General features: G+C 46.1%; 1 protein-coding gene across 2 annotated transcripts in view; it reads right to left on the minus strand.

The window, feature by feature from the left end:
• supt5h (SPT5 homolog, DSIF elongation factor subunit) overlaps nt 1-14,449 on the minus strand; it is a 95,033-nt gene that overhangs the window by 17,170 nt on the left and 63,414 nt on the right. For both annotated transcript variants that reach the window (XM_070867935.1, XM_070867934.1), the window contains 6 exons: nt 11,385-11,531; nt 9,507-9,632; nt 7,720-7,804; nt 6,087-6,197; nt 3,188-3,290; nt 2,458-2,585 (listed from right to left, as the gene is read on the minus strand). In XM_070867935.1, coding sequence (XP_070724036.1) covers nt 2,458-2,585; nt 3,188-3,290; nt 6,087-6,197; nt 7,720-7,804; nt 9,507-9,632; nt 11,385-11,531 — 700 coding nt within the window. The remainder of the gene's footprint in view (nt 1-2,457; nt 2,586-3,187; nt 3,291-6,086; nt 6,198-7,719; nt 7,805-9,506; nt 9,633-11,384; nt 11,532-14,449) is intronic.

Genomic DNA, 14,449 nt, shown 5'->3' on the forward strand with positions numbered 1-14,449 from the left:
AGCAATGTTCCCGTTAAGCTGCTTGGCCGCGCGATGGTCTGGAGGTCCCGTGCAGGCCGCTTAGTGGATTTTGAATAGAAAAACCATGCATGCGCAGAAATTTGAATGAGCCGCGCAGCCCGTTAAAGGGGCCGTGCACCCAAAAAACCTAGTGGGAACATTGTCCACCGGTACTCTGGAGGCCTTCTGCGACCATTTGGCACTGTAGGATGTTAGCTATATTAATAATGAGGTGAACCAATTCATGATTTAGTTTCACTTTATTTTATAAATGTATCAGTTTGAATAGGCCATGAGAGAATATTGCTGTAGTGGTGCCCTCCCCTCAAAAGGGAGTACTTGTGGTGGGGTTTTTCGGTTTTGGTTCCCAGTGCCACTCTTTGGTCTACATCAAAATAGTCCCACAGTATCGACTCATTACTTCAGTTTTTAAATTGTCACAACGCTTTCCTAACGGTGTACTGGGTAACAGCAATGCCTGCCGTAGTGCTGGCCATGCACACGAAAAAGGCCCAGCTTTAATTCTCATTCACTGCCAGGTTAGACCTCAGCCAGTACAAATAGAAGCAACCTCGGTTCCTGCTCCTGCTCGCTATCTACTGGTCCCAGTGAGAGGTACCTGTGTGTGTAGGTCAGGAGAGGAAAGGCTGGAGCTCAGCTTTGACACAACCGCTGCACAAGGTCTCGGAGACTGGCCAGCACCAGCAGAACCAAACCCAAACAATTGATGCCTTCAGCAGAGAAGGAGAGAAAGTTCCGAACTCACTAAGTTTTCATTCCTTATTTACATGGCCTCGCCACTCCCTATCTCCGTAATCTCCTTCCCTCCAATGGCCCTGGCCTGCTGATGGGTCTTGCAGGCCGGGATCGGGACGATTTCCAGGCGGGGATCGGGCAGATGTCTGGACTGGACTGCCACACGCTGCTCCCTCCAATGGCTCCGGCCACTGCAGGGAGCAGCGCGTGCTGCTGCAGGAGAGCGATGGCTGCGAAGTCAGGTCGCTGATTGCAGTGCGGGCAGGCACAGCAGGAGAGGCGAAGGAGCGGCAAGTGTGTGTAGAAGGAAGTGACCGGGGCCTAGGAGAGGCGTGAGAGTCTGGGGCCCAGAAGAGCCGAGGGCCCAGGGACAGCACGGGCCAGCCCACACTGCGATATGTGTGCGCACTAGGTCCGTGCAGCAGAGCTGGTCTCCAGTCATCTTGGTTAACCCTTGCCACTGGACCAATACCTAGCTCTGTCAAGCCCGTGTGGCGGCTGGTGTGCAACGGTCACCCCACGTTAAAAAAAATCCACGCACAGGCATCTTCCACCCTTCAGGATGTAGTTCAGGACCTGGAATATTAGGTCCTTCATTGAAACACCTGCGAACTCCTCCCTTTTTGGCGTGGAAGCAAGTCATCCTCGTTCAAGGGACTGCCTGTGATGATGATGAATCTCCTTCAGCCTCACAAACACCCCCCCCACCCCCGAGATATCTGCGCTCCTCTAATTCTGCCCTCCTGAGCATCCCCGCTATTAATCGCTCAGCCATCGGTGGCCGTACCTTAAACTGTTTAGGCCCCAAGTTCTGGAACTCCCTCCCGAAACCTCTCTACCTCCTTCAAGATGCTCCTTAAAACCTACCTCTTTGACCAAGATCAGCCATAATTTCTTATGTGGTTCGGTGTCAAATTAATTTTTTTTTGTCTTAGAACACTCCTGTGAGGCACCTTGGAATGTTTTACTACGTTAAATGCGCTATATAAATACGCGTTGTTGTTAACTTTGAACATTCAACTATCTTTCCACTTCACAACCAATTAATCTCTTTAAAGTGGCTGAAAATGGCCTGAATCTTTCACTTTTAGCCCCGAGCTGCTAAACGCGAGCTGCACCATCTCACTCTCACAACAGACTTGGGTTTCAGGTCCGAGATAAAACATTCAACCACTTGCCTCACCTCCTGGAACCTATTCTGCCTTTAGAATCTCTTTATATACACAGGCATCTTTTGCTTTGATGGACATTTAAGTCTGATGTGCAGGTACTTTGGGACAGACTACACAGTTCGAAGATAAACAGTCAGAGGAATAAATATACTTTTGATCAGATCTGCATAAATGACGGACGTGCTTGGTAATTCCGATTACAGAGCTCATTTGGCCACACTGGGAGTGTGTGGACTTGTCACGGGTTTGCACGCAATAACTGCTGAGGCACAAAGCCCCTGTTGTTTTAAAGCCCAGATAAATGTAGATCGTTAGATCATGAATTAATTGTTCGGTTACTGTCTTTGATTTTCTTGATTGCACAGCTCAGTAAGTTTTGCGTACGGTGCTTCATCCACAGGCACTCTGAGGACCTCAGCTCCTGGGGCACAATGTTATTTTAACCCAAGAATTTAATTAAAATGATCGGTGGGTAAATGAGCTGTGAAAAGGAAAAAAATATATACTGTATCGAGATGAGTGAACTTACCATCGTGTAAAGGTGTCTGGGAGCCGTACATGGGTGTCCGAGACCCTGAGCCATACATCGGGGTTTGGGAGCCGTACATTGGGGTACGACTGTAAGCAGATGTCAAGCCGCCCTTCTTCTTCGAGTCCCTGGAATTCAAGCGTTAAATCATTTAGTATTTTCCTCCTACAAACCACGAGGAACCATTTAGCTCACGCTACCTCCAGGTAGAAAAATATAATGCATAAATATGTATTAAATATATAAATATCAATTAAATAAAATATGTATGTATAGTAAAAACTCCAACACTTTCCAGAGGTCAATGTAAAAGAGCCAAAATATTGAGAATTGCCAGGATCAGCCTGAAGAAAATCCAGTTCCTCCCCTGCCCCTTTCCTTTGCCAGTGCCCCCCCACCCCGCCCCCCGAAAATGTTGACTCCTTGTCTGGGTTCAGCTCACAGTTGTCAGGCACCCACCAGTACATTATTATTCGTCAGTGAGCCTCGACAGTGAGCGTAGGCAGGCTATGCTACGATCGTGGGCTAAGCTCCATGCTGGAAATATATCTCCATCCACAACCACAGTCAGCTTCTCCTTCACATTCTCACCGTGGCAGATACCCAGCAGGGCACTGTGAGCATAAAGAGTAGGACCCAGTTCATTCGATTTCATTCATTCAGTCCTGGTATCAGACACACTCCTCGCCCTCAACATTCAGTTCCTCTTTCACCGAAGCTCGATACTTACACTGTAGTGAGGCGCTGGCGATCGACAGAAATGGTCTGGCAGGTGGAATGAAGTTCAACGCGAGCGGTGGATTCTGTCGCATCCTTTACAACGCCAATGTAACCTGCGGAAATAATTACAGGCACTGAGTGCGACCGGAGCATGGTAATACTGGATGGAATTATTTCTCTTGTGTCAGCCGTGGCTCAGTGAGCAGCACTCTCGCCTCGGAGTCAGAAGGTTGTGGCTTCAAGTCCCACTCCAGGGACTTGAGCACATAAATCTAGGCTGACACTCCCAGTGCAGTGCTGAGGGAGCGCTGCACTTCGGATGAGACGTCTGCTCTCTCAGGTGGACGTAAAAGATCCCACGGCACTATTCGAAGAAGAGCAGGGGAGCCATCCCCGGTGTCCTGGGGCCAATATTTATCCCTCAATCAACATAACAAAAACAGATTATCCGATCATTATCGCATTGCTGTTTGTGGGAGCTTGCTGTGCACAAATTAGCCGCGTTTCCTATATTACAATAGTGACCACACTTCAAAAAGTACTTCACTGGCTGTAAAGCGCTTTGGGATGTCCGGTGGTCGTGAAAGGCGCTATATAAATGCAAGTCTAGAGACCATCAATACAAGATAGTCACCAAGAAATCCAATCGGGAATTCAGAAAAAACTTTTTTTTTAAACCGTGTGGAGAGAATGTGGAACTGGCTACCACAGGGAGTGTTGAAATAGTATCGATGTATTTAAAGGGAGGCGAGACAAGTATATGAGGAAGAAGGGAATGGAGGGTTACACTGATAGATTTAGATGAGGAAAGATGGGAGGAGGCTCGAGTGGAGCATAAATGCCGGCATGGACTGGTTGGGCCGAATGGCCTGTTTCTGTGCCGTATATCCTAAGTAATCCTATGTACGTCTGTCTTTCTCTTGTAATACCCAATTTCAGGCACTGAGGAGCAAAGATTTCCCCTGCAAATTACAAATAGCAAAATCCTATTGAGTTATTTATAAAAGTGACTATGGTTTTGCTACATATTGCTCATAAAGGAAGGAAATATTCTCCTGTAGTGGCAGTGTGAGCTGTGAGGAGGATGCTATGAGGCTGCAGAGTGACTTGGATAGGTTAGGTGAGTGGGCAAATGCATGGCAGATGAAGTATAATGTGGATAAATGTGAGGTTATCCACTTTGGTGGTAAAAACAGAGAGACAGACTATTATCTGAATGGTGACAGATTAGGAAAAGGGGAGGTGCAAAGAGACCTGGGTGTCATGGTACATCAGTCATTGAAGGTTGGCATGCAGGTACAGCAGGCGGTTAAGAAAGCAAATGGCATGTTGGCCTTCATAGCGAGGGGATTTGAGTACAGGGGCAGGGAGGTGTTGCTACAGTTGTACAGGGCCTTGGTGAGGCCACACCTGGAGTATTGTGTACAATTTTGGTCTCCTAACTTGAGGAAGGACATTCTTGCTATTGAGGGAGTGCAGCGAAGATTCACCAGACTGATTCCCGGGACGGTGGGACTGACCTATCAAGAAAGACTGGATCAACTGGGCTTGTATTCACTGGAGTTCAGAAGAATGAGAGGGGACCTCATTGAAACGTTTAAAATCCTGACGGTTTAGACAGGTTAGATGCAGGAAGAATGTTCCCAATGTTGGGGAAGTCCAGAACCAGGGGTCACAGTCTAAGGATAAGGGGTAAGCCATTTAGGACCGAGATGAGGAGAGACTTCTTCACCCAGAGAGTGGTGAACCTGTGGAATTCTCTGCCACAGAAAGTGGTTGGGGCCAATTCACTAAATATATTCAAAAGGGAGTTAGATGAAGTCCTTACTACTCGGGGGATCAAGGGGTATGGCGAGAAAGCAGGAAGGGGGTACTGAAGTTTCATGTTCAGCCATGAACTCATTGAATGGCGGTGCAGGCTAGAAGGGCTGAATGGCCTGCTCCTGCACCTATTTTTTATGTTTCTATGACACTAGACAGAAACAGTGTATTGCATTTACAACAGTATATCTAATGTACAGTATTTCATCTTCCACAACTAAATGCTACTGTCCTGAACTTCTAGACTAACTGGTTCGCTAATTGGTAACTATAATGTTACAAATCCTGGGGCATTCAGTATCATTTCAGACAGACTGAGAAATGAGGTTTGCAGCTGAAATAGATGCAATTCAGCGAGAATAATTCTCAACTTGAATTTTAGATACATTAACATCGCAACCTGAAGTGGAGTTCTCCCTGCCCTTCACACAAAGGGTCGTGGAAATCTGGAACCCCCCCCCCCACAAAAAGCTGTTGAGGCTGGGATTCAATTGAAAATATCAAAACTGAACTTGATAGATTTTTATTGGGTAAGAGAACTAAGGGTTACAGAATGACAGCAGGTAAATAATGGAGTTAAGATACAGATCAGCCATGATCTACTTGAACGGTGAACTGGACTCAAGGGGCTGAATGGCCACCTCCTGTTCCTATGCTTCCCCTGATGATTGCCTGGTCTGGTACTGAGCCACACAGACAATGTTAATTCACGACAAGAGTTAAAAGGAAACAAAATGACGGTGCCAGTGATTAGCACGCAATGTAAATGAGAGGGGCGAATATGATCTTCAATCATCAATAAAAATATTACCTAAAAATTACCGGGATCTTTACACTGCAATTAATCAGTTGTTTGATGTTAATGTTATATTTCTGAAGCTTTAAAAAAAAATGAAACCAAAACATGTAATTATAAGCTGGCACTGAAGAGACAGTAACCACAGTATTGTACATCAGGAACATCCATAGATGAGGCAGCTTGGTGAGGTTTTGTGGTGTACATTGCCTTGAACAGACAGCCTACACAAGTTGGTGTTATTTTAAAAAAGAAATGTCTCTCTTTGATGGTAGAAAGGATTCCACAGTACCTTTATATGGTCCTTGTGAAATGCGGACCGTCTGTCCAATCAGATCGTTATCTCGACGCCCTCGACCACGGCCCATTCCCCCTTGTCCTCCAAACCCACCGCCTCGAGGAGCTGCAAGATCAAATCAATATCTTAACTCTGCACAGTTATCAATAAAATCTCTATAAATGTACCATACATATGCTATTGAGGGAGTTCAGCGAAAGTTCACCAGACTGATTCCCGGGATGGCAGGACTGACATATGAGGAGAGACTGGATCGACTGGGCCTGTATTCATTGGAGTTTTGAAGGATGAGACGGGATCTCATAGAAACATATAAAATACTGACGGGACTGGACAGGTTAAGATGCAGGAAGAATGTTCCCAATGTTGGGGAAGTCCAGAACCAGGGGACACAGTCTAAGGATAAAGGGTAAGCCATTTAGGACTGCGATGAGGAGAAACTTCTTCACTCAGAGAGTTGTTAACCTGTGGAATTCCCTACCGCAGAGAGTTGCTGATGCCAGTTCGTTGGATATATTCAAGAGGGAGTTAGATATGGCCCTTACGGCTAAAGGGATCAAGGGGTATGGAGAGAAAGCAGGAAAGGGGTACTGAGGGAATGATCAGCCATGATCTTATTGAATGGTGGTGCAGGCTCGAAGGGCCGAATGGCCTACTCCTGCACCTATTTTCTATGTTTCTATACAAGGGTGTAGACACATTCTAACCTTCAGCATATGATTCTACAAATCACGAAATGGGATTGGAGTTAAACATTCACTCCCTCCACCACCGGCGCCCCCTGGCTGCAGTTTGTACCATCTACAAGATGCACTGCAGCAACTCGCCAAGGCTTCTTCGGCAGCACCTCCCAAACCCGTGACCGCCACCACTGAGAAGGACGAGGGCAGCAGGCGCATGGGAACACCACCACCTACAAGTTTCCCTCCAAGTTGCACACCATCCTGGTCACTAATGTCCCCTTCATTGGCTTGGAGCCAATTTTTGTTTGATAACTCTCCTGTTTTGATATGTTAAAGACACACTATAAATGCAAGTTGTTATAACTGGGTAAACATCAAGAAGTCTTAATCTACCCTGATTGTACACCAGCTTATTGCAAAGGCTTTCCTCAGAACCATTTGACACTCTCTTGTAACAGGCTTCAAGTTGTGAATTGCAAGTTCAATAAATGGCTAAACCAACTTGGTATTTTTTGTTGAAGAAAAGTTGGATGATGAGACAACAAACATTAATAAAGGTCTGCTACGTGGATCCATAAAACTACCATTTCTAAAACGGGAGGGGAGTTCACCCATAAAAGTCACAGGAAACACAGGACCAATGACTTGCAGTTCGGTATCACTGTAGCAATCAGCAGAGCCTCCCATTAAAAACATTGTAGCTACCCGTGCAAAGCTAAGGAAACGGGGAAAAAAAGCTTTACACTTAACAGACCAAAGGGCAAAAACTGCATTGTATGATATTAAAGTAGTAGACGGCTTAGATCAGACAGCAACAGATCATCCAATCATATCAATATCACAATGCCATGTCAGCCCATGTGTGCTCACTACTGGTTTTCAAAAGCACATGTTCCACCAAAGCAGAAGCTGCAGATCTCATAGCGTCTTGAGAGTTCACTCACCTCCACCACTGGGGTGCATCGGACTGCTGATCCGGGGGCTCATCGGGGCAAAACCGCTCACCGTGAAATTTGTAACGTCCCTAGGCTGCAATAAGTGAAATAAATAAGTAAATGAAGAATAATCAGTCTGTGTTAATTGTCATGCAGTTATCTCGACTACTCTTGTCCTCCTCCTCACCGAGGCAATGAGTTGCAGTATAGTTCTACCGGTATCAGGCTAACACCAAGAACTTGGACAAGTAGCCATTATTAATGAGTGAGCTGCGACAGTGAAGGGGGAAGATAGACTTCAGCCGATTCAAACCCTGTTGTCCACTTACTTTCCAGCTGGATTGTAAACTCCCATTCCTGTGCCCAAAGGCACATTATACATGCCAACCACATCCCTGCCTGAGGTTAGCTCACTCAGCACAGGCCAACACCAAACCTGAAGCTTTCCTGGTCAGAGATGGTCAGCTACTGACTGAAACAGGGCAGGTCTCACTGACCAAATCTCACACAATAAATTCATTTCCGTGTTGGAAATGCACAGCAGGGTTGTTAGAACATAAGAATTAGGAGCAGGAGTAGGCCATTCGGCCCCTCGAGTCTGCTCCGCCATTCAATAAGATCATGGCTGATCTTCAACCTCAACTCCACTTTCCTGCCCGATCCCCATATCCCTTGATCCCCTAGAGTCCAAAAATCTTTCTATCTCAGCCTTAAAGATTCAGCATCCACAGCCCTGTGGGGTAAAGAATTCCAAAGATTCACAACCCTTAGTGAAGAAATTCCTCCTCACCTCAGACTTAAATGGCCGACCCCTTATCCTGAGACTACGTTCCCTCGCTCTAGGCTCTCCAGCGATGGAAAACCTCTCGGCATGTACTGTTAATCTCCTTCAGAATCTTGTGTTTCAATGAGATCACTTCTCATGCTTCTAAACTCCTGAGGGCATCGGCCCAATCGACTCAATGTTCAGATGGAACCTGAGAGTTCTGCTGAAGAATCCCAGCCCAAAGATGAACCAATTGCCGAATCAACCACCAATATCCAAGGGGTCACCAGAATCTTAACTGGACCAGCCACATAATTACTGTGGCCACAAGAGGTCAGAGGCTGGGTATTCTGCGGCAAGTGACTCACCTCCTGACTCCCCAAAGCTTTTCCAGCATCTACAAGGCACAAGCAGTGTGATGGAATACGCTCCACTTGCCTGGATGAGTGCAGCTCGAGAAGCTCGATACCATCCAGAACAAAGCATCCCACTTGATTAGCAACCCTTACACACCTTAAACACTCCCTCCCTCCACCACCGGCGCACCATGGCTGCAGTGTGTACCATCTACAAGATGCACAGCAGCAACTCGCCAAGGCTTCTTCGGCAACACCTCCCAAACCCGCGACCTCCACCACCTAGAAGGCGCATGGGAACACCACCACCTCCACGTTCCCCTCCAAATCACACACCATCCTGACTTGGAAATATATCGGCCGTTCCTTCATTGTCACTGGGTCAAAATCCTGGAACTCCCTCCCTAACAGCACTGTGCGAACACCTTCACCACACGGGACTGCAGCAGTTCCAGAAAGCGGCTCACCACCACCTTCTCAAGGGGCAATTAGGGATGGGCAATAAATGCCGACCTCGCCAGTGATGCCCACATCCCTTGAACTAATTTTTAAAACGACCATGGGCGACATCACAGGCAATTTACTAGTTTTATTTTAAAATAAGACATGCAGTTCGTTTTTAAAGTCAGCAATGCTGGGATTTTATGACGGCTTGATAGCTTCACATTCCTTACCTTTGCACCGCCAGCAAGTACCAGGTGCCGAGTTTTGCAAACGAACATACCGCCATTTTCCACCAACTTCTTGCAGTGTAGGAACGCGAAGCCACGATACAAGTGTCTAATCTCACCCTCACGACCCTGACGATTAAAAATGTTTGCGCAGGTTTACACAAATTCAGTTGAGCGCTGTTTGTCTGCACATTAAGGCAAAAGCTACACAACATTTCAACTAAGTACAGAAATGGGGTGCGACAATATGAATATTGTGTGGCGATTGGAGCAGTAGGACTTGGAGTACAAAGAAGATACGAAAAGAACAAGCTGTAATAAAAAGCATAAAATGGGCACTAGACCCACCAAAATCTGAGGAAAAGGAAAATACTGACGAATATTTTGGGAAGAGAAACCTTTAAAACGAGATGTTAACCGTGTTTCAGATTTTCACGGATCTGCAGTGCAATTTCAGCATTTTGTGTTTTCATTTTAGTAATTAGAACACTCTGAAAAAAGACTTTCATTTATATAGCGCCTTTCACGACCTCAGGACATCCCAAAGTGCAATACAGCCAATGAAGCAATGAAGTGTAGTGACTGCTGTAATGTCGGAAACGCTGCAGCCAAATTGTGCACAGAAAGATCCCACAAACAGCAATGTGATAATGACCCAGATAATGTGATCTTTATTGAGGGATAAATATTAGCCAGGACGCCGGGGACAACTCCCCTGCTACTCTTCAAAATATGATCTTTTACGTCCACCTGAGGGGGCAGACGGGGCCGAAAGATGGCACGTACAACAGTGATGCACTCCCTCAGCACTGCACTATTTCGAAGAAGAGCAGGGGAGTTATCCCCAGTGTCCTGGCCAATATTTATCCCTCAATCAACATCTTTAAACAGATTATCACATTGCTGTTTGTTGGAGCTCTCAGTGCACAAATTAGGCTGCTGTGTTTCCCACATTACAAGAGTGACTACACTTCAAAAGTACTTCATTGGCTGTAAAGTGCTCTGGGATGTCGGGTGGTCGTGAAAGGTGCTATATAAATGCAAGTCTTTCTTTTTGCTCTGGAGTGTCAGCCTAGATTTTTGTGCTCAAATCCCTGGAGTGGGACTTGAACCCACAACCTTCTGACTCAGAGGCGAGAGTGCTGCCCACTGAGCCACGGCTGACATTATGCTTTACAGTAACTGACAACGGTTATTATTCCCGAGTCAGAGAATACGACATACTTCAGACTTTTCAGAAAAAGCTTTTGTTGGAACAGTACAGTAGCGTCCCACTTCGGAGATCCAACAAAGCCAGAGGTATGGAGGTGGGCTCCACACAATGTTCCAGTCAAGTTCTCAGTCCCTTCAGCAACCAAAACGAGGTGCTCCTTCAAAGAGTTGGGAATCTGATGACTAAACACCACCCCAGGCTATTCCATGTTTACAACGGTTAGCAATAAGCTAAACAGTGGCTTTGCTGATGCTCACCCAGTCTCCTAGGCTGGTATGTGGTGCAGTGATATCACAAGCTATTAATGAGGAAAGGCATTCAAATCCATCCCCCAAGAAAGAACATGTAAACTCCCCCATCCTCCTCCCCATTTCAGCAGCCATGTTTCTTAAATGATTCCAGGCTTATTGCTGCCACGACCCTATCCAGAAGTCTATTCCTTGCACTATGTCATTCTACGTGACAACAACCTTCCGGGTATCAGTTCCAAAAAGGTCTTTTGCTAATTTGAACTTGTGCTCCTTGTTCTACTGTCATATTTGAATTTAATGTGCCAATTAAATGTTTCTATAATTACACAAGAATTGTTTTTATTTAAGATAATTAGAATTTGATGCTGTGCCGGATTAACTTGCCGCTTCAAACACTGCCTTGTCGAGAAGCCTTACCGAGTGCGGTCCATCAATAACTTTGACAATGTCTTTCACGTGAATATTGTTTTGCTCAGAGTCGAGGGCCACAGCAAATCGATTGTCCTTTTTCCGGGTTATTGCCTGATGCCGCACAGTAATGACCTTCCCGTACATGTTCAGCACCTGCAAAAGACAAACATATGACCAAAGAGCCTGCAACTTTCAGCCCAAGTACAAGAGGACCAGCTTCCTACTGGCAAAGGATAGAGTACATGCCTTCAGCAAACGCCTTATTGAAAAATAAGCAAATCTGCAAGGGAGGTGCAAGATAGAAATAGTCCACACAAGGTCTATAGCCTGAGGGAATTTGGTCTGGAGCGTGCTTGATTTGTTTCCTCTCCATTCTTCCCGTCAAAAAGCAGGCTCCAACCCAAACCCAATTGTAATGCAGCCACGCGCTACCTGGTTACTTCTTCAAAAGGAGCATACATTACAAGAATTGGATTCGACATTTATTTCTTCAGTTCCTTTACTATTACTCCAGGTATAGTAACAAATGCACATTGCATTCATTTCTAAATCCAATATCAGAGCTTGGAGACAGAGCTGGGAGAACACAATCGCAGTGGATCGCAAGCAGAGTGCAAGAATTTGGTGAGATCAGGAATTCGGTGCAAAGGAGGAAGGTGGTTTCGATGTCTAACTGAAAAGGAGGAGTGGAGCCACAGAACTCAAGGACCCAAGTTAATAGGCCCAAGAGCGGACCTGCAGGAGGGCCAGAGGAGCGGCCATAGATGAAGATACTAGGACCACTGCTTTTCTTGATACATATTAAAGACTTGGATGCACAAGACACAATTTTAAAATTTGCAGACGAGTATGGAAATGTAGTGGGGGGGGGGGGAGATGTGGAATCATAGAAATGTAGTAAGGAGGATAGTAATAAGACTTCAGAGGACATAGACAGACTGGTGGAATGGACGGACACGGGGCAGATAAAATTTAACGTAGAAAAATGCGAAGTGATACATTTTGGTCGGAAGATCTTATAGAAACATTTAAAATAATGAAAGGGATAGACAAGATAGAGGCAGAGAGGTTGTTTCCACTGGTCGGGGAGACTAGAACTAGGGGGCACAGCCTCAAAATTCGAGGGAGCCAATTTAAAACCGAGTTGAGAAGGAATTTCTTCTCCCAGAGGGTTGTGAATCTGTGGAATTCTCTGCCCAAGGAAGCAGTTGAGGCTAGCTCACTGAATGTATTCAAGTCACAGATAGATAGATTTTTAACCAATAAGGGAATTAAGGGTTATGGGGAGCGGGCGGGTAAGTGGAGCCGAGTCCATGGCCAGATCAGCCATGATCTTATTGAATGGCGGAGCAGGCTCGAGGGGCTAGATGGCCTACTCCTGTTCCTAATTCTTATGTTAAGAACGAGGAGAGGCAATATAAACTAAAGGGTACAATCCTAAAGGGGGTGCAGGAAGAGAGAGACCTGGGGGTATATGGGCATAAATCATTGAAGGTGGCAGAGCAGGTTGAGAAAGAGGTTAAAAAAGCATACGGGATCCTGGGCTTCATAAATAGAGGCATAGAGTACAAAAGCAAGGAGGTTATGATGAACCTGTATAAAACACTGTTTTGGCCTCAACTGGAGTATTGTGTCCAATTCTGTGCACCGCACTTTGGGAAGGATGTGAAGGCCTTAGAGAGGGTGCAGGAAAGATTTACGAGAATGGTTCCAGGGATGAGGGACGTCAGTCATGTGGATAGACTGGAGAAGCTGGGGCTGCTCTCCTTGGAGCAGAGAAGGTTGAGAGGAGATTCAATCGAGGTATTTAAAATCATGAGGGGTCTGGACAGAATAGACAGAGAGATACTGTTCCCATTGGTGGAAGGGTCGAGAACCAGAGGACACAGATTTAAGGCTATGGGGAAAGGGCGAAGGGGGGGAGAACTAGCTGAAGTGCTCTTGCATGGGCTCAAGGGGCCGAATGGCCTCCTTCTGTGCTGTAACCATTCTACGGTTTCTATGATTCTACAAACCACCCAAAGAGTTCCAACTACGTAATCCAGATTATCACAGCTGCAGTCCGGACAGTCAGTGTGATTTTGCCATGGAGGAGCAACCTGGAGCTCCCAGACCAGCAGACAAATTATTTCCCCCCTTCTGTTCGTTGTTTCCCCAGTTCTCAACTGTAGACTCCCACCACACCTGCCAAGTATGGTGAGAGGAAAGAGAGCACGTGTGTCTGTAGTTCTCAAACCCATACAAGTACCCAATTAATGACTTTGTAGAGCTGGCAACTTGGACAAAAAGGACATTTCCACTCATCTGGCTGCATAAATTAGTTTTAAATGAGACTCGAGATCCTAAGCAAGTGCGAATAAGAGGAATTGAACGAAATTGGGAGTGAAAGTTGTCACTAATAAGCTAAACAATAAGCTTATACTTCAAGGTAGTACAGCCGGTTATCGCTCCACCAGCTATCTCGGCCCCAAGCTCTGGAATTCCCTCCCCAAACCTCTCCGCCTCTCTCTCCTCCTTCAAGACGCTCCTTAAAACCTTCGACTAAGCTTTTAGCCACCTGTCCTGATATCTTCCCATGTGCCTCGATGTCAAATTTTGTCTGATAACGCTCCTGTGAAGTGCCTTGGGACATTTTACTACATTAAAGGTGCTGTATAAATGCAAGTTGTTGGGCTCTGGCCTCAAACTTGAATTTGAATCCAATGCAGACTGACTTGAGATGAAAGTAATCATCATAGGCAGTCCCTCGGAATCGAGGAGGACTTGCTTCCACTCCCAAAGTGAGTTCTTTGATGGCTGAACAGTCCAATATGAGAGCCACAAACCCTGTTACAGGTGAGACAGATAGTCGTTGAGGGAAGGGGTGGGTGGGGCTGATGTGCCGCGCGCTCCTGAAAGTAATGCCCCTGTGCTGGCCGCTGAAATGAGACTGCATCATCTCAAACCGGTTCCCAGTTGGCGTGGGTCTACAGTAACTGCTGCTCCTAATTTGGCAACCTTGCTTGGATGATTTTTCCGCAAAGTAGTAAAATTCAAACTGGATGTCGGGGGTGGCAAGGGTGCTATTGTCA

The sequence above is a fragment of the Pristiophorus japonicus genome, chromosome 26, assembly GCF_044704955.1.
Source record: "Pristiophorus japonicus isolate sPriJap1 chromosome 26, sPriJap1.hap1, whole genome shotgun sequence".
Taxonomy (NCBI): domain Eukaryota; kingdom Metazoa; phylum Chordata; class Chondrichthyes; family Pristiophoridae; genus Pristiophorus; species Pristiophorus japonicus.